Here is an 18,393-nt window from a genome sequence, read left to right as displayed (position 1 = left end):
ACCTCAGGCCGAAATGTAAGAGACGTCACACGTGCCGAGGATCGACGACGTTCGCGATCGATCGCGGCGACTTGGCGAAACGAGGACACCTCTTCGAGGTCGATCCGCCGCCGCCGCGCTCTCCGATCGCGTGCCGGACCCTTGCTGACTTCGACGGGACGGCGGAGACACAGGTCTCCGTCCGACTCCGCATTCGCCCGGGCGACGGGCGCGCCGGGATTGCTTTTCAGACGACCCTGAGGCGGGCGTGGTCCCGGGATTAACCCGAGGCCGTAATTCGCGTTCAGAACGTCGATGCTCAATGTGTCCTGTAATTCACACTAATTCACGCAGCTAGCTGCGTCCTTCATCGACTCGCGAGCCGAGTGATCCACCGCCAAGAGCCATCATCGTTTATCGTCTCAGCTTCTACGAAGCAGTCACAGGTTTGAATGTGAGCGCCGAGCGGACGATCTGACGACCGTCACTTGAAACCGCGGGGGTACTCGACGCCCGTGAAAGACTTGTGCCTTGTCGAGCGCCTCAACGGGCGCGTCTTGACCTCGACAAGCGCGAGAGGCGGCCGGTTTCCCGGCGACGCCGCCGCAGCTCGAGCGGGAGCCTCCGTTCGTTTCGATAATGATCCTTCCGCAGGTTCACCTACGGAAACCTTGTTACGACTTTTACTTCCTCTAAATGATCAAGTTAGATCGTCTTTTCGGACACCGGTTCGGCCGTTGCCAGCCGCTCCGGGTCCAATCGGAGGACCTCACTAAACCATTCAATCGGTAGTAGCTACGGCGGCGGTTCAACGTCAATTGAAAAATAAAAACCAGAGTAATCTCACGCATATGATAGTTGCAAGTGCAATCATGCGAAGTAAAACGACCTCCCAAAGTCATTGATCACTCGGCCGGACAATCGAATGCCGGTTAAACGAGGTACGGATAATCGAGGAAGAACTGTATTTGGAATTTCGTATTCGTAAACATAACCATCACATTCCCATGTAAGTCATTTACATAAACCCAAGCTGCAATTCGTAATCATGTCAACCTGCTTCCGCAAGCTCGTAAAAGCTTACCTTTATCTCGTACACGACCCAGCTTTTGGCGTTATTTAGAAAGGTCTGAGTTCGTTTTTCGATCGACCTCGTACAAGGTTGGTGTGGAAAATAACATGCAAATTTTACCAACCGTTTTCTTTCCCCAGAATCCATATTGCAACTGAATGTTCCACTGAAATCAACTCACATATCACTCGCATTTAAGCATCGTTTTTACTTTGTTTTTTGTTTTCTAATGCACTATCTCACCAGTGCCTACACACAAACACAACAGAATTTAACTGTTTCTTGTTTTATTACACGTGTTCCATTTTTATGCAACATGACGTTCGAAATAATTTTATCGAATTCCTTTTGGTCGTCTTCATCCGACAGTCTGCAGTGTTTGTTAATGATTTTAGTGCCTGGTACTCTTTTCATGACAAACTTCAGGTAGGATTCTGCATTAAACACGGGCTTTGGAGAAAATCGAATTGTCACGCCGTCTGGCTTGACTTGCTTGCGAATTTCTTCCACTCTCTCAAAATATTCACACATCACTGGGTTACTTATATGCATTTATGTTTTGACCTGAATCACATACGTATGTGAATAAACTTTGACCAGACTAGATTTTCCTTTACTGTAGATTTACAATATGCCTGTTATTAGCAATACTGATTTCTATATTAAAAACTTTTCAATTTGCGATTTGTTTTACATTTAATTTTACTGACAAAACGAAATACTACTTTAGAAAAGGATTTATGTTTTAAGTTTCGTTGAATTAAAAGAGAAATATCTGTTCAATTGTATGAATTGATAAAATAAATTAATATTAGTGGAAGATCCACAAAAATGCTGAAGCACCAGGTGAGCATCATTTTCCAACTTGGTTATGTACCTGTGCCTAATGAAGTCCATTGCTCATATTTCGCAAACCCGTGCAAATAAATGAAAAATTTTATCCCTATGCAAAAACTAATATGAATTCATGATGGTTTACCAGATTTCATCCTTGTCACGTGATCAACCGATTCGCTAGAGCACAACAAAAACTTGATATTTGCAGTGAAAGTAAGTGAGAATTTGGCCGGTTAAATGAACTGTTGTCAGCCGGCTGAAGTTTTCATGTAACAACCAACTTGGTATTGAAAAAGATAATGCACTTTTCTTTGCTAAAATTTTTCTGATAATAAAAATGTGACATTTTTTTCGTGGATGCCACATGCGCCTAATAAGGCCCATGCAAGATGCTTGGATAATTGATTTCCAGACTTGAAGAGTGGTTCCAGTGATCAGTTGGCAAGTTGTTGCAGTTACTTTGATGCGCCTACTGGAATCTTTTTAAATGTTTGTACAACTTAAAATGTGATTTTTCTAATAATGTTATCTGTAAGCAGGGGTTAGTTGGGTGATACCGGTACTACCCGTAACCTAAAGTAGGCCTACTTTTAACTTTAGTAGGCTTACCGGTATATACTTGCGGTACTTGTTAGACCAGAGACAGCTGCGCTGAATAACTACACAATAAATCAATCGAATGCAAAGTTTAAAAGCTATGTCTCTGTAGTTTAGCAGTTTATTTCAAACAATTGATTTTCATAATTTGACAAAAGTTGTTAAGCAAAATCTATCATAAGAAAGCTAATTGCATTTGTTTTTTGTGCAATAATGTGATCATGCCACCAAAAAGAGCTCAGTGGGATGAAAAAGCTCTTCAAGCTCTCTTTTAAAGCAAAACTATTTCCTAAAATCGTGAATCGTCCGAGATGGTTGGGGCACGTTGAGCGAATGAATGAGTAGAGCTTGACGAGAAGAGTACAACATAAGATGATTGAGGGAAAGGTGAAAAGAGGAAGACCAAAGAAAACATGGGAAGAGACGGTGAAGGATGATATGATGGAGGAGAGGTTTGAAGATCGAGGATGCCATCGACAGAGGTTGACCCTGATTTTTCGGGATGAAGACCAGGCCTCAACAACCGGCGAATGGAAGATGATGATGCTAGAAAATCTCCTGATCCAAGCTGGAGTGTCTCCAATCCCCGTCATTTGTTCCACAGGGTTGTCAAGATTAGTCGTTATGAAACACATGGTTGCTTTATCGTCTTATCTGCTTCCGTGTGCAACATTTCCTTGACTTTACCCTGATATCGGTCGTTCGCACAAAAAACAATTGTTTCGATTCGTCGGAAACGTCCTAAAAAACTTTTGCGACGTAATAGTTGGAGAGCATGAGAATTCGCGACGGGGAATTTCGCGATAGACTCCTTGAAAGACGTTGAAGAAATGATTAAAGCGCGAATCCACTTTTCAATGGCGTTTGGAATCAGTCTGCGTTCATCATAGAAGGAATTCACGAGGGATGTCAAAAATAGACATCTTAAAAACTGGCCAAGAAATTCAATTTAATACGAGCTCAGTTGAACCAAGACTTGTGATTAAAGCCGATGATGTATTGTTACCATAATGGTCAACACGCTTCCTCTGACAAAGGGCGGCGATTTCACGTTGCTAGAAATTCCCCCAAAAAAATACATTTTCTAATCAAGGGAGATGTGGTGCTAACAGAATAGCGCTTCACACCATCACTCCAAACAATGTGTCATTGCTGCACGCACGGGAAAACTTTTGTACTTTCCAGTTATTGTGAAGGCGTTATTTCCTGACGTAGCACATCGTGTTTAGATGACATTTTTGTTATCAAATTAAATCAACAAATGTAACAGTAGAACAACGCATATTACTTTGATTCTCCAGGAAGGAATACTGTAATACACATATAACTAGCTGAAAGAACGAGTTTAATGAGCCAAAAAGTTCTTGTTAACATTAGCCAACTAATTCAAGTAAAAATATACCAAAAAGAACACTTCTTTCTCACTTTCTTCACAATACTGTAAAAATCTAAGAGTAGGCTACTCAACTTTAGACGAAATCAAACCAGGAAAGAATGCAAATAACGACAACAGGTGTCATGAAGTCTCCAACTTCTTGTCTGTCTTGCTTTTGCACTTCAACAGAAACGAATCTCCTGATCCAAGCTGGTGTGTCTCCAACCCCCGCCATTCGTTCCACAGGGTTGTCAAGATTAGTAGTAATGAAACACATGGTTGCTTTTTTGTCTCGTCTGCTTCCGTGTGTCTTAGTTGACCAATAACTAAACATGTCCTTGGTATCGTTCGGCCACCGTTCTCATAATCGCTTCGATTCGTTGGAAACGTCCTACAAAAACTTCTCGACATAATGGTTGGATAACCTGAGAATTCGCGACGGGAATTTTGGAGATGGACTCCACAAATCTTTACAAGATGTAGAAAATATGATCTAAGCGCGGACGTTTACTCAATGATGTGACAAAAATAAACATCGTGAAACTTGCCATCAAATTCAACTTAATACGAGATCAGTTAAACCAAGACTTGTGACTAAAGCCGATGTATTGTTACCATAATAGTAACACGCATCCTCTGAGGCAGATGTGGTGCTAACAGAATAGTGCTTCACACTATCACTCCAAATATTGTCTTTGCACTCACGGGAAAACTTCCGTACAGTACTTTCCAGCTATTGAAAAGATGTTATTTCCGGAAGTATCACATTGTATTTAGATGACATTTTTGTTATAAAATTCTTCAGCAAATCTAACAGTAGAACAACGAAAACTAGTTTGATCCTAAATGCATCTAGGAAGGAATACTGTAACATTTATTCCCAGCTCTGCTGATAAATCAAACAAAATCGGGCAAGATAGAAACTAAATTCAAAACGTTTGTGACGATAGGAATATATTATACTGTGTTGTTTACGGAAACCGCTTTCATGAAACGTCACATAACAATTGTGCATGCCTATATTACGTGAGTCATTCGATCAATTCGTGTGTTAAGTTAATAACTGCAACATATTTGCAGCTGCAGCTGCTGTGTCAATGTTTTATCTTGATGTATTCGTTCAAAGAAGCTTCAATATAATCAGAATATACAGTTGTCGAGGTGAATAATTAATTCTAAGATTAAGAAAGGCGAAACAACGACCTTGAGGCTCATTTATCATCGAGGACAATAAACTGTTCAACAGACAAACTTTGTATTGAAGTGGTCGCCCTTACAGGATAAGGAACGATAAACAACCATTTCATTACACGTTTCCAAATCTCTTAACCATAAAAAGCAAAAACATTATTAACTGGAGTCAACTGGGCTACATACACGCACAGGTTAGCCTAATGTACATGCCCAAACACACATGTGACAAAATTTCAATCAATAACGCAGTAAGTTGCGGGCCAACGTCTATCTCTCAGTGTGGAAAAACGGGCTCAAATTATAACCTTAACCAGTTGAAAGTTTTCTGTACGGCAAATTGCTGGGCAGAACGCAATCATCAAATACCAAACTAATGGCATTTTCAAAGACAGAAAAAGGTGTGGCCGACTAAAGTTTCTAGCAGCAGAGAGGACCGTTTTATGCCTATGTTTACTCGCTTACATTCAGCAAACGCCAGCAAGTATTCTTTTGCTGTTATCTGAGAATCTTCGCTATCTTCAAGCTCAGAGCAGTATTAGCAAAATCAGTCTCAGATGTTCTGGTTAACTTGTCTGCTGTCTTTTCTCCTCCATGGTGTACATTCCACTTTCATAATGATTTCTTTCAAAATGTCTTTTAATATTGTACTCTTTGGGTTGAGCTATTGAATTATGGCAGATTAAGCATATTTCTTTGTTATTTACTGAAGTGAATAAGTATTAATTAATCCATTCGTCATCAAATTTTCTGCGTTCTTCTGTAATAGTTTTTTTTAGTAGCACTGATAACCATATGTAACAAGTGACTGGTCAGTAGCCTACTTGGGCTGAGGCAAATTAAAACAGACTCAGTCTGTCAGACTGGAGAAGCTGCAGTGGTGCCCGGTTGTTTCGCAAAAACAAAATTAGCACAAAAACCAAGAGTAAAAACAAACTATATTCCATTGTACTGACTAATGAGCTACTAGGCTGCATCGCTGACTAACTCTACAGCAGTTCTGTAAGTGCTGTTTGCGTTTCACTTGTCCAGGCGCTCGTGCTATCGATTCATGCGCCGATGTTGCCTTAACAGTGCGATGTAACTCCTACACCTGGATTGTCAATTCGGTAATAACTTTGTCTTAAAACTCCAATGATCTTTTTTTCATATGGAACGGCTCAGTACGATTTAACAGCCTTAATTCAAGACCAGGTGGCCAAAGTCTGTTATACCTACGATAACAACGTGACACAAGTAAAACTTGTATGAATGAAGATTGTTGTGTAATAATGGATGCTTCCCTACGTTGTCCACCCACGCTACGTTGTCAAAACAACCAGGGTCGTTTGTCAGATTGGCAAAAATATTCCTCAGCTGAATGGAAAACAAATTTTTGCTTGATTGCTGTATGTTCGAAAATGAGGTATTATCCACAGTAAGCTTTAACAATGGGACCAACCATCCGGTTAAGTAATGAAGTCATTCAACATGAGAGCAAGCATATTCTAACACATGTCGGATTTATTATTTGCATTGTGGTCAGATTTTGGTATATATATCTTATTTCTTTTTTTAGAGATTTTTTATCTGCTGAAAGTGTGCTTTCAATCGCTTCTAACACAATCACAGTTTTTGATCTCACAGGAGCTTGCTCAAAGTCTGTGACACCGGGGAGCAAACAGCCGATTGAGATGAGCCAGCTACGGGAAAACAGGCTTGGAACTCAAGTCAATAAAGGTGTCAGTGGTGGATATGATTTTGTTGATTGATGTTGGTGGAGCCAGAAAAAAAAATGATTCGATTGGAAGTGATTGATTTTTATCATTGAGAAACAAATCAAGATCATCCAGCTGTTGAGATTGGAGGATACTGGAGAAGAAATAATTATCCACATCAATGGAAATGAGACATCAACATTGGGCAAACTTAAGTCACAAGGATCATTGCACTGCGAATGACTGGGAGAGCAATTTTGGTCGTTAACAGCTTTTCTTACTTGACTAAGTGCCAGTTGAATCAACGGAAGCGGCAAATATTGCAGCTGGTTGCATTTTTACATGCTGGCCAAAACCCCCAGGCATCGAAACAATTTATTGGCAATTCGGGTGCGCTGGTTTTATTGTAAGCTTCCTTAACAACTCTGTCAATCGGTGTGGGTTTAACATGAATAAATTTATAAATCCGTCTAAAAGCAAAACGACCGAACCTCTTTCCGCTGCAGGTGGTAAAGATAAAATAAAAGCCTCTTTTGTCATGCAACCACTGTCAGTGGTAAAAACAGCAGATCCATTAGGCGAAACCATACAAAAGGTGGAAGCACTGTACTAGCGGCATTTACTGCAATTAAGACCGAGATTTACATTAGAAAGTTATATCCATCTCAGGGTTTTGCTCTTTCACCTTATCTTGAAGCCTTTTTAGAAACCTAACGTTTTTTTCTCGTCAGGTTTGGCGATCCATCCGTGCAGGTGACTTGCACAAGTTTGTTCCAAGGTAGTTTCAGCAGTAAGTAGTCTATCGCACTAGACTTTTGATAAAAACGTCCTCTGCTTCTTTTATCAATCCCAGTTTTATGTTAAGTGTGGAAAACACCATGTTTGGCATGCCTGCCTCCAAAGTTTCACGGATGGGCTACTCTTTCTGGGTGCAGTGTCTCCGTCACCCTCGACTGTCCCACATTCAAAGATAGCAGGGATGCTTTGTGAAACTTCTCTGTTGGCCAAGGATATAGCTGACCATTTTGAGGTCTACACAAATGATCCAGTTGTGCTCGTGATCTTCACTAAGTTAATGACCTCTTTTATGTCATATAAGTTTCTCTCAAAAACACTGAGTGACCAATGGGAACTCCATCATAAAGGTTAACATTGTAGGCCTTGCTTAGATCTATCCAGAAACAGCCTCCATTGTGTTGGATTGTACGGCAACACCTAACTGCCTGATCATACCAGGTAGCCTATATCGTGACAGTAAACAAACTACTTTGCCTGGAACTTTACTTCAGCCTGGAAGGAAGTATCTCTGTGACTTTCTTAGAGAATCCTAAATCAAGAGCCAAGTCATTCAATTCCGCTTGGCTAAACTGCTGAGGGGCTGCAAAAACAGAAACCATCGTTATTGTAGCCCTCGTGCCCTCCCTGATCATCATCTTCAATTTCTTCAATGGGACAAAAGTTAGTTGAGCTTTTGTGACTTCGAGACCAAGATTAGGTTAATTACGTTAACATAGGTATAGATATTCACAAATTCGCTTTTATAAAAGTCAGAATTTTTAAATTGCATAAAAACCAGAGCATGTAGACAGAAACCGACTTCAGATTTGGAATCAGGGCCAAAAGGCTATCAAGGATCAGTTGAAAAATGTAATGCAACAAAAAATGAAAAACAATTGTTCCCCAGTGTAAGTAACCACACAATACGTGAGAAACAAAGTTCCGTAACAACATCATCACGTGATGGTTGGTCATCTTCAGAATTCTCACTTTCAACCGTGTCTTCATCATCACAAATGGGCACCGGGTAAAAGCTGGACACGATGCAATCCGCGGATCGTCCATGGACACTTAAAAACGGACGATTTTGAGGAAAGCATCCATGGACTGTTTTAGGATAGGCTTAAATAGTGGATATGATTAAAAGTGTCCATGGACGGTTTTGGGATAGGCTTGAACAGTGGATATCATAAGAGCGCCAATGATTAATTTTTCTGATAAACTGAGCTGACAGGAGAGAAGTGACTATCATCGTCCATTCAACAAAAAGTCAAATTCACTGTATTTGAAAGGCGTTGTGTTAACTCCATATTTGAATGTGAACGCAGGAGAGAAATTAAATTAATTGGGCGTATGATTGCTATTCTTTCATCTTGTTGAACAGGGGATTTCTCACCCAAGAACAACAAACTTTCCAATCTGGGTCTGAATAAAGTCTAATTCAAAAAACTTTTTAAATTATGTGATTAAAAACTTTAACAGAGTTGTTTTCATCAAGCTCAAGCTTGATGTGTTAAATTGTACATGTTGGACCTCTGCCTTGTACTTTGCACAAGATTGTGTTTAAGCGGTTCCACAGTTTGGCGCTGTTTTGTGAAGACTTGCGTATTTAAGGGCTGACCTGTGTTGTCTGGGAAGAGCACAATTTTCCATTGTTTTTTGGAGTCGGAGAGTTTTCCATTCAAAATTTTTAATTCTCTTTGTTCGGAAGTAGTGAAAACCGGGTCGTGTATACTATTACTGTATAGATTGACTATATAAATTGTGTATACGCAATTCCAAAAACTTTAACAGAGTTGTTTTCATCATCACTCAACCTTAATGTGTTAAATTACACACATTATATAACTGAGAGCAGCGCAACACTTGATATGGATTTCATTTCTTCACATAGAGTATTGCTTGAATTTGATTACCTTCACTTCCGCTTCAAACACAAAAATTTGTATTAGTTCCTTTATTCTTTTTTCCAGGTGCTACAAAAAAAATCCTGCGACAAATGCTCTATCAATGGTACACAATTCTGATGAACCCATTGACATCAAAAAGTGCATGCATTCAATCTGAAAAATAAACAATATACACTTAAATATTACACTAAACACTTATTAAGTCGTGTGAAGACTTTCCTTAGTCCGACGATAGAGATTATCATGGTCATGTTGAAGTATCAAGCTAAAAGTCAATAGTTCAGAATTTGGTCAAGATCACAGTAAAACTGTAAACTAGCTTCTAACTTATACTGCCAAACTGTATGCAATCATGGTTAAATCTGTATTTTGCTGGTCAACTTTACATGGGCCTTGATTGTGGCATAAATTGCAAAAGCTGAGCAATACATCATAGTCTGCAAAATGAAATAAATATATCTGCATTTTTACATTAAAATATTTCGTTGTGAAAACAGAAGCAAACAAAATAACAGAAGTATTCAGTTTTTAAAAATATTTAGTCAACAAAATTCAAGATCCACAATGTGCCAGTTAATCTGTTTAAAGGCAGGTTAAAAATGTTGGTCGTTTTCCTATAAATGTCTTTTACACTAACTTTGTACATAACAGTATGGTTTAGTGCTCTTCTGAAAATTTTTGTGGTATACTTCAACGACCTGAAACAACAGCAAGGTCATAGCATGCTACAAATACTGCAGTTCTAATTAAAAACCCAACAACCTCTCACCGGTGGAATCAAGCAATAAATTGCCAAAGTCCATGTGATAATTGTTGCAGGACTCGCTATCAGCATCGAAATCGATCTGTTCCTCGAAAGAACTTTCGTTAAGGATTGTTTGAGCTTCCTGCAATATGCCACTTACAGACAGAAAAGCTATTTTTTGTAATTCATTAAAGTCGAATTTGATTTAGATGGACGATTAAGCGAAAACGTCGGTTTGAGTGAGGTCAAATTGCTATCTGAAGCCAAAACATACAAAATACTTTTTCTGTCAACAATTTGCTACGTTTTGAGGCTCCTGTTTGCGTTCGAAGTTAAACCAACTTCATTTACGTTACATTCTTATACTATTTAGCACAAGTTGGGCAGAGATGACTATCTTAGGTGACGTTTAAACGATGTAACTTAATTTTCAATTCGTGGAAAATGTGCCGATTGTTTTCTATGATATTAGTTGAATTCAAGTAGTTTTCATAAGTTGGTTGGCTCTTTTACATTTGTTTAGTTGCATTTGGGGTCATTTCATGTCGTCCAGACCAGAATTTAGACATTTGTTGCATGCATGATTGCCAAAGTTTTAGCAGAAATATATTATCAATCACTTTCCTAAACCAAAACAAATATTGTTTTATTTAACAAATTTGTTTAACAATATTTTGTTTAACAAATACTACATTATTAACTGAGACACGCGTGATAATGAGATACGCAAGACATGAGTTGTAATAACCGTAAAATAGAATTTCTTTGAATTCGGCTGATATTGTGAGAAACTAAAATGGCACATTTCACTGCATCTTACAAAACTTCAAATCCAAATGATCTCTTGTTTCCTTATATAGATATTGGCTCATTTTCCATAGCTGAAAAAAAGAAAAACGTTAGCAACAAAGTTTAAGCAATTAATTCCTACGGGCTTAATTACACAAGACCGTATGATTTTAAAACCAAAAAGTTATCTATCACATCATTCTAATAGAAAGATACAGCGGTTAGAGATGCTCACTTTTCATTGCAACGTTCGGATGATTTTCGTAGGGGAAACCCGTGTAATTTGGACCCCTTAAGCAAAATCTTTGATAATAACAAAAGTCCTTGGTCGATTTCTTCCAAACTTCACTTGTTTATTCACATACATGAAAGGTACAACTTAACGAAGTATCGGGCTAAAATAATTTAAACTGCAGGTACACTACCAAATTAAATTTTTTCATGCTAAGGGTCCAATTTACACAACTGTTGGGTAAAATGGACCCCTTCCATTTTTGGCCAAAACATACAACTCAATATTCAATTTTATTCGGATAGCACCTAACTTCACTGTATAAGTTTCTAATTCAATGACACTGCTGGTAAATAGTCAATTTTAATTTTTTCAAATGAGGGGTCCAATTTACACAATGTGTGATTGTGCAATCTGGAACCATCGATAACTCACAAAAATAGAACAACCCATGCAAAAACAGAAACACACATTTACGAACAGTTGTCGCAGTAATAATACTTGGAATCACTAATATCAGCACATTCTTCATGGGCCCATTCCTTGCAGTTTTTGCATTGAATCCAGTCTTCATCTGCAGAATCTCCAAACACCAGGCAGATGGAATTTTGTTTGTTCTCTGTTTTCCTTCCTCTCTTCTGTTTAGTATTTTGTGCACCGCCTCTTTTTGTCACATCACTGTCTCTTTTATTCAGAGTGTTTTTATGAGGAGAACTTGTCAAAATTGTGGCACGTGAAGATTTTCGCCGTTTAGTACCAGGATTCATAAATCGGATTCGCTTTGGTAGAGGGCTGATATCTGTGACAGTTACAACACTTTTTTTTTCTCAGAATAAGAAATGGATGAGAGTAGGCCTACAGGGCTGGCTTGCATGTCAGAAACTAGATTGCTGATTTCAGCTGTTTTGTTGATGCAAGCAGGAGTGGTGTTAACTGCAGTTGAGCTTGCATTTTCCACTAGAGCTGAGCTTGTGGTGGCGATTAGATCATCTGAATTCTCAGCTGGATCGGGTTGATCTGTGACATCAGCAGCAGCAAAATCACTGTCATTAAAGACTAGCATATTAACTGGATAAATTCCGGCCTTTCGAAATCCATTCACCGCACAGCTAACATTTGCAGCTTTTCCGTATGCAAGACCAAACAAACGACAAATTTGAAACGCAGAGACTGCTCGTCCAGGATTTGCACGCAGCCACTGCTCAATTTGTTGATAATAATAGGTCTTCAGTGGTTTGAAAAAAGTTAAATCTAATGGCTGCATCCGATGACTGGTGTGTGGTGGTAATGAAAGCATAATAACACCACTTTTTGATGCCAACTCTAAAGCTTCAATATTGTGCGTGTGGCTTTTATGTCCATCTAAGATCAGCAGGACCCTCTCTTCTTGGCTAGGCTTTGCATGCTGGATGAAGTGTTTTATCTATTCCAAGAATATGTTGTTGTTCATCCATCCCTTTTTCTGAAAAAAGGTTCAAAATTTATTACGAACTATTGAGCATAGAGAGACTAACATTTTGTAAAGCAAAGCACAGTGATAATAAAACCAATTTTTACGAATAAAAAAATTGTCAGTATGAGCATAGTTTAATTAATTTATAGCCCAATTGGTTGAACACTAGCAAACCTAAATAGTGCAGGCTATAAAATTTGACATCTTTAGCATCCCAGTGGTAACAACCACCATTTTTACAGTCCTACATAGATTCAATGTCGGCACACATAGCATCAACATAGAAAAGATGGGTTTTGCCTGGTAGGATTGCCAGACAATTAAACATGACTCACTTGACAAGTGAACATGCTTCCTGGTGGAGCTCCATCCTTCAACTCTTCCTTCATACGCACTCGTGGAAAGATGAAGCCTGGTGGGACAAAATTTCCTGCTGCACTCATGCAGCAAATAACCGTCACATTTTGTCCTCGCTCTTGACTAGTTATCGAGCCAACTTGATGTTTCCCCTTCTTAGCTAAAACTTTTGACAATTTCTGAACAACGTTTATCCCAGATTCGTCCATATTATAAATTCTGGCAGCAGTTAAGTTGTTCTTTTCATAAATGTCATGAATGAGTTCAAAAAACTTAGCTATCTGTGGTTTGTTAAATCCGGATGCTCTCGCTAGTGATGTTGCCTCCGGGGATCGAAGAGATATTTCTGGATGCCTTTTCAGAAATCCTTTCACCCAATCATAGCCAGCAATTTTCTTTTCTTTGTTGAATCTAGTAGAAATGTTATTTGCTTCTGCAATTTGGAATGCAAGCTTTTGAAGGTCCATCAATGTCAAGCCATAAAACCTGGCTTCCATATCTTCAATATGCTTTGCCAATTGGTTTTCAATCTCTTCCTGGAGGTCAGTAGATCTTCCTAACATCTTGCGGCTGCCAAGAGCAATCTTGTTCTTTTTCAGTCTTCTAAGAAGAGTCGTTTTGGGGATATCAAACTGTTTGGCTGCTTTTTTTGTACCCATTGTGCCATCTCTTACAGCCTCTATTGCATGTCGCATCGCTTCTTCATCCCACTTTCCATACACTCCTTTGCTCCTTCGCTCAGCTCTTGTGGTCATGTTTGTACTAAGTTCAAGATCAGAAGGATCACAAAATGACAGTTTAATATCCTAAGAAAACAGGTAATGTTATCTGCCTCCACGTGTAATTTGTAATGTGGGTCCAAATTACACGTTTTATTGGGGTCCAATTTACACAAACATAAGCTGAAATTTCTTTCAGGCTCTTCACTAAAATCTCAAACTGACAGTCTAATACTGTCATGGTACAGTATCTGCGAATGTTTTAGTTGTCTCGAAACGTTTAAATTATTTTCCTACCTGCCTCTAGCCTCCGATTATATCGAAATAACGCATGAACTAAAATAAGATCAAGCACCCCTAATAGTTTACTTGCGTTTTCGTAACTAGACCACAAAAGAAACGAGACCAAACACAACTGCTGCCACGTTTTCTTGCTAACGTCTTCCATGTCACATGATGTTTGTGACGTCACGTACCGCTATTATCCTCAAATCAGCCTGGGTCCGATTTACACCACTTTCCCCTACGTGGTGTGCACAAAATGGGACAGACGTTAGTAGTTATAGATAGGGTTGCAAAACTTAGAAACAAATGTTTGATTATAATTTACAAACACTATAGTTGACTCATTTAAAGCACTAAATCATAGTACCCAGTTGAGTCATAGACCATAAAATATCAGTTTTGTTATAAGGCTCATATACGCTTGTTGTAACCTGAAACAAAAAATAAATGCAATGCAAATAAAATTGTTATGTTAAGCAATACATAAAAAAATACACTACGTATTTATGTAGAGCTTTCCGCTATAAGAAGACGAACGCACTTTTAACACCTTTAAAACAAAGATTGAGATCAATATGTTCATTGCGATCTGGTGATTTGGTATTTTTGTTTAAGGACTCTTTCTAAAATAGACGTTTAAGCTAAAAATCGATATGACTCTTAAGCATATTATGACATTGACTTTGATAAGTGGTATCGGATTTGGAAGTTCACATGACGTCACATTAACATGTTCAGGAAACCACCTGGTAGAAAGGGGACCTGCTGGACCACAAGGTGAGCGAGGTATTCCCGGGGTTCATGGAGCTCCTGGGGCCAAAGGGAATAAGGGGGAGCCTGGTGATGACAGTGACTGGATGAAGGCGGTCAAGACACTGCAGAAAAGACTGTCGGATCTCGAGGCTCAATCCCAGCGAAAAGGTAATATAATTTACAAAGTTGCGGCGATCAAAATCGGTAAAATGATAAAGTGGTCAAACGATATGACTGACGAAATTAACAAAGGGTAACTGGGGAGTGTTTCTTCTAGTGTCACCAAATCTGCTATGGGTTATAACAAATCGAAAAATGTTTGCTTTCTTTCATAGATTGCGGTTACATTCGCCTTGGCTGTTGGCGAGATTGTGGACAAAACAGCGAAAACTGCGCCCTGCGCACGATTCCAACACTTGAGGGCACTTCGTCTATGCTTGATGGTAATTACTGGACACGCAGCTTTGCCCTAGAAAAATGCGCTCGCCTTGCACGAGAAAAAGGATATCCCGCCTTTGCTCTTCAGGTAAGTTTGATTGATCACGAGAAATATCTATAATAAATAAGTCCATTTTATAAAATTAAGCCATTTCAAAATAATTTAATGTCCAGATGTTCCAAACGTTTGAGCAAATTTAATTCAAACAAATGATGTGTTTGTTATAGCATGGTGGTTGGTGTGCAAGTTCTGCAAATATTCTTTCAACATATCGTAAGTACGGAAGACAAAGTAACTGTGGAAGCGACGGCGAAGGCGGAACGAGTAGCAATGAAGTTTACCAGTTTAAAAGCTGCTAAAAATAAATTCGAATGCAAATTTTAAAACAAATGTCAATGTTTAATTTTTAACTATAACGTTGTAATTTACCGGAGGACAGTCGTCATAGTTACACACTAATTTTGATATATGCTCATCTTTCTAATTGTTCACTGTTATTAATTTAAATGTCCGTGTATGTGTAAAGCTAAATAAAAATGTAAACTTAATCATTTCTTTTCTGCGTCATTGCGGTTTGCAAATAAGTTCGTTTTATAAACCAACAGATTAAAAATTAAAGAGGAACTTGTTGATTCTTACTGCACCTCATACATAACACCTCATATAAATAGCCACTGGCATTTTAACCAAGCATACATTTTAGGAAATAGATATTCCTTCATGAAATCAAGTTAAAATGTCCTTTTGACTGTAATAAACTAAACTTAAATTTAAGATTAATCACAAATCACACTGACACATACTGATTGTTAGCCATGTACCATGACTGTAGTTGAAATGCTACTTATCTACGTTATAAGGTTACAGCAGACATCCATGACCCTTTTTGTTTAATCACAATGACTGAACACTTAACCAAAGAAAATGCAATCAAATTATCAGTGTACTTTTATCACATTTCAGTCCATACACAGCACAAGTCATTGTGTAAAAGATCAAAGAATAAACAAACAAAAACCAAAAGAGCGAAGAAGAAGAATCATAGACATAATTTGATCGTGAGACATGTTTGTTTTTCAAAATAAGTTGATTTTGAGTTCAACCGAGCGGATTAGTAATTACGCTAATACTGAACAATTTTTTTATCCTTATTGTCAAGTATCGTCACCAATCAAGCAATTTTCTTGGAAAATAACAAATACTTATCTGCTTTTGACGCTGAAAGAGACAATCAAACAAATAAGCAAACGAAGAAACAAATGTTTTTACTCGAAAGTCTCTTAAAATAGATAACAATAAAGCTTTGAAATCGAAATGAAATGAAACTAGAAATGGCGAGGAGATTTTGCTTTATAGCAGAGCCTATTTACTTAAACAGGATGAATTGGTATAAAATGATTTTATAGCGTAAAAGGGCCATAAATACTTTACGATGGTGAAAACGTCAAAATTGTTTTCCTTTCTTGCATACAAATTTTTGAAATATATTTCTCTTCAGAAAACTTCACGAACCATTAACGTTTCTTAGCGACAAGTTCCAGGTTAATCTTTTATCCATAAAATCAATCTGTATCATAAATGGTATAGTAAGTAATGCTACAGTAACAAAAGTAAAAGGTGTACGGATGTGATAGTATTCATATATAAATAATTACTGTTATGTATACTGCATAAAATACAGTTTCATGTTCAAACAAACAAAACACAAATTACTATTAAAGAATTGGTAATATGGCCTTATCAAATTAAAACGTTTTAAAGAATCAGTTTTAGTGCAGTTTAAGTGAAAACGTAACATTTCCTCCAAGATTTATGCTTTAAAATGCCGAAATATTCCCACGGTTAATATACTCGTATGTATATCTCGTCATAAAAAAGTCAGTTTTGTAATACGTTGGTGTTGCTTAGTATAGCAAACAACAAAATTTAGGACATACTAATACGTAACATTACGTAACATTGTGCATGATATAATACGTAACATAATATAACATAATACGTGACATTACGCATGACTTTTAAGTTACGTTGTATGAGTTATTGAAAAAGGTTCATTCGATCAACAGGTAGTTTTTTTGAGAACACCATTATGACAATAAGTTATCGGAATCTTTTACGGAATTTCTTTTCTTCTGTGAAAGGTTACGGGAAAGAAATGAAATATCAATTTCTTACAGTTGCTTTCTAGTAAATTATAACTACTTCCCATAAATTCCTTAATCGCAAAAATTCAATAGAAATTTTTATTTACGGAAGTTGGAAAGTTTAATTGCTCACTTGGTTTTACGAATGAAAACAAACAATTGTAAAAAATCTTAAACGATATTTAAGTGTTGGAAAGTTTCAGCTCAGTAGTTTGTTGCATGTATATGAATCATTTACGCAAACGAAAGAAAACCAGCTAGGATACTTATCCCAACATCCGAACCATTATATCATAAAATTTATTATCTTGCTATAGTGAAGGTAGATAACGAGTTTTTCGAAACTTACAGAAAGGGCGTTTTCATTTATTATAATCGAAACGATAAAAAAGCCGATGATTGCTTCAAAGATTTTTAAGATACCTTTTGTTGTGTTAGTAACAATTTTATTCAAAAATGTCTTTGTCTCATGTGACTTAGATTTAGTTCTCATAGTATTAACCAATACCAAGTGACTTTCCTGTAGTTATTTCGCAATGTTTTTTGTCCTATTTACGACCTTTGTATGTCTTAGCAACACCCGTTGTTTAGGGCCTATAAAAAGCTAAATATTTATTTCAAAGAACTCAGGATTAAGATATTTAAAGTATACCTTATTAATTTTTATGGTGAAAATCTCAAAAAAAGAACAAAACAGTTGATCTATTTGACTTCTTCGTTGCTTAGTTACCAGTAACACTACCGGTTTTATAACATTCGCTCATGAAAAGGTTATAAATGCAAGAAACGTTTTACAAAAAGCTCCAGATTCTCTGGAGTCAGTGTCAAAATACTGTACTTTAGTTGTGGAAAACTTATACTGCAGGTTTATTACTAGAGAGGATCATTTAGGCTTTCATTATAATTGAGTATTTAAAGATTAATAAATTGAAAATTGATTCACTGTGATATGATTTTGCACATAAAATAAGTTGCGACTTTTATCCGATTACTTTTAGTAAACTTTTATCAAACGTATTTTAAGCAATATGCTTACATATGA

The 18,393-nt window shown here is 37.6% G+C and overlaps 1 protein-coding gene and 1 non-coding gene across 2 annotated transcripts; one reads left to right on the top strand and one right to left on the bottom strand.

The window, feature by feature from the left end:
• Positions 1–231: 231 nt before the first annotated feature.
• Positions 232–385, bottom strand: LOC143457482 (5.8S ribosomal RNA). Its single transcript, XR_013117178.1, has one exon. It is a non-coding gene; the product is annotated as a 5.8S ribosomal RNA (ribosomal RNA).
• A 14,251-nt stretch (positions 386–14,636) lies between these two features.
• Positions 14,637–15,755, top strand: LOC143452496 (uncharacterized). The gene is made up of 3 exons (XM_076953497.1): positions 14,637–14,936; positions 15,104–15,294; positions 15,435–15,755. The coding sequence occupies exons 1-3, from the start codon at positions 14,669–14,671 to the stop codon at positions 15,564–15,566; spliced, it is 591 nt and encodes a 196-aa protein (XP_076809612.1). The 5' UTR covers positions 14,637–14,668; the 3' UTR covers positions 15,567–15,755.
• Positions 15,756–18,393: the final 2,638 nt, after the last annotated feature.

The sequence above is a fragment of the Clavelina lepadiformis genome, chromosome 4, assembly GCF_947623445.1.
Source record: "Clavelina lepadiformis chromosome 4, kaClaLepa1.1, whole genome shotgun sequence".
In the NCBI taxonomy this organism is placed as follows: domain Eukaryota; kingdom Metazoa; phylum Chordata; class Ascidiacea; order Aplousobranchia; family Clavelinidae; genus Clavelina; species Clavelina lepadiformis.
The sequence above is the reverse complement of the archived record's forward strand: the minus strand, read 5'-3'. Positions and strand labels throughout refer to the sequence as shown.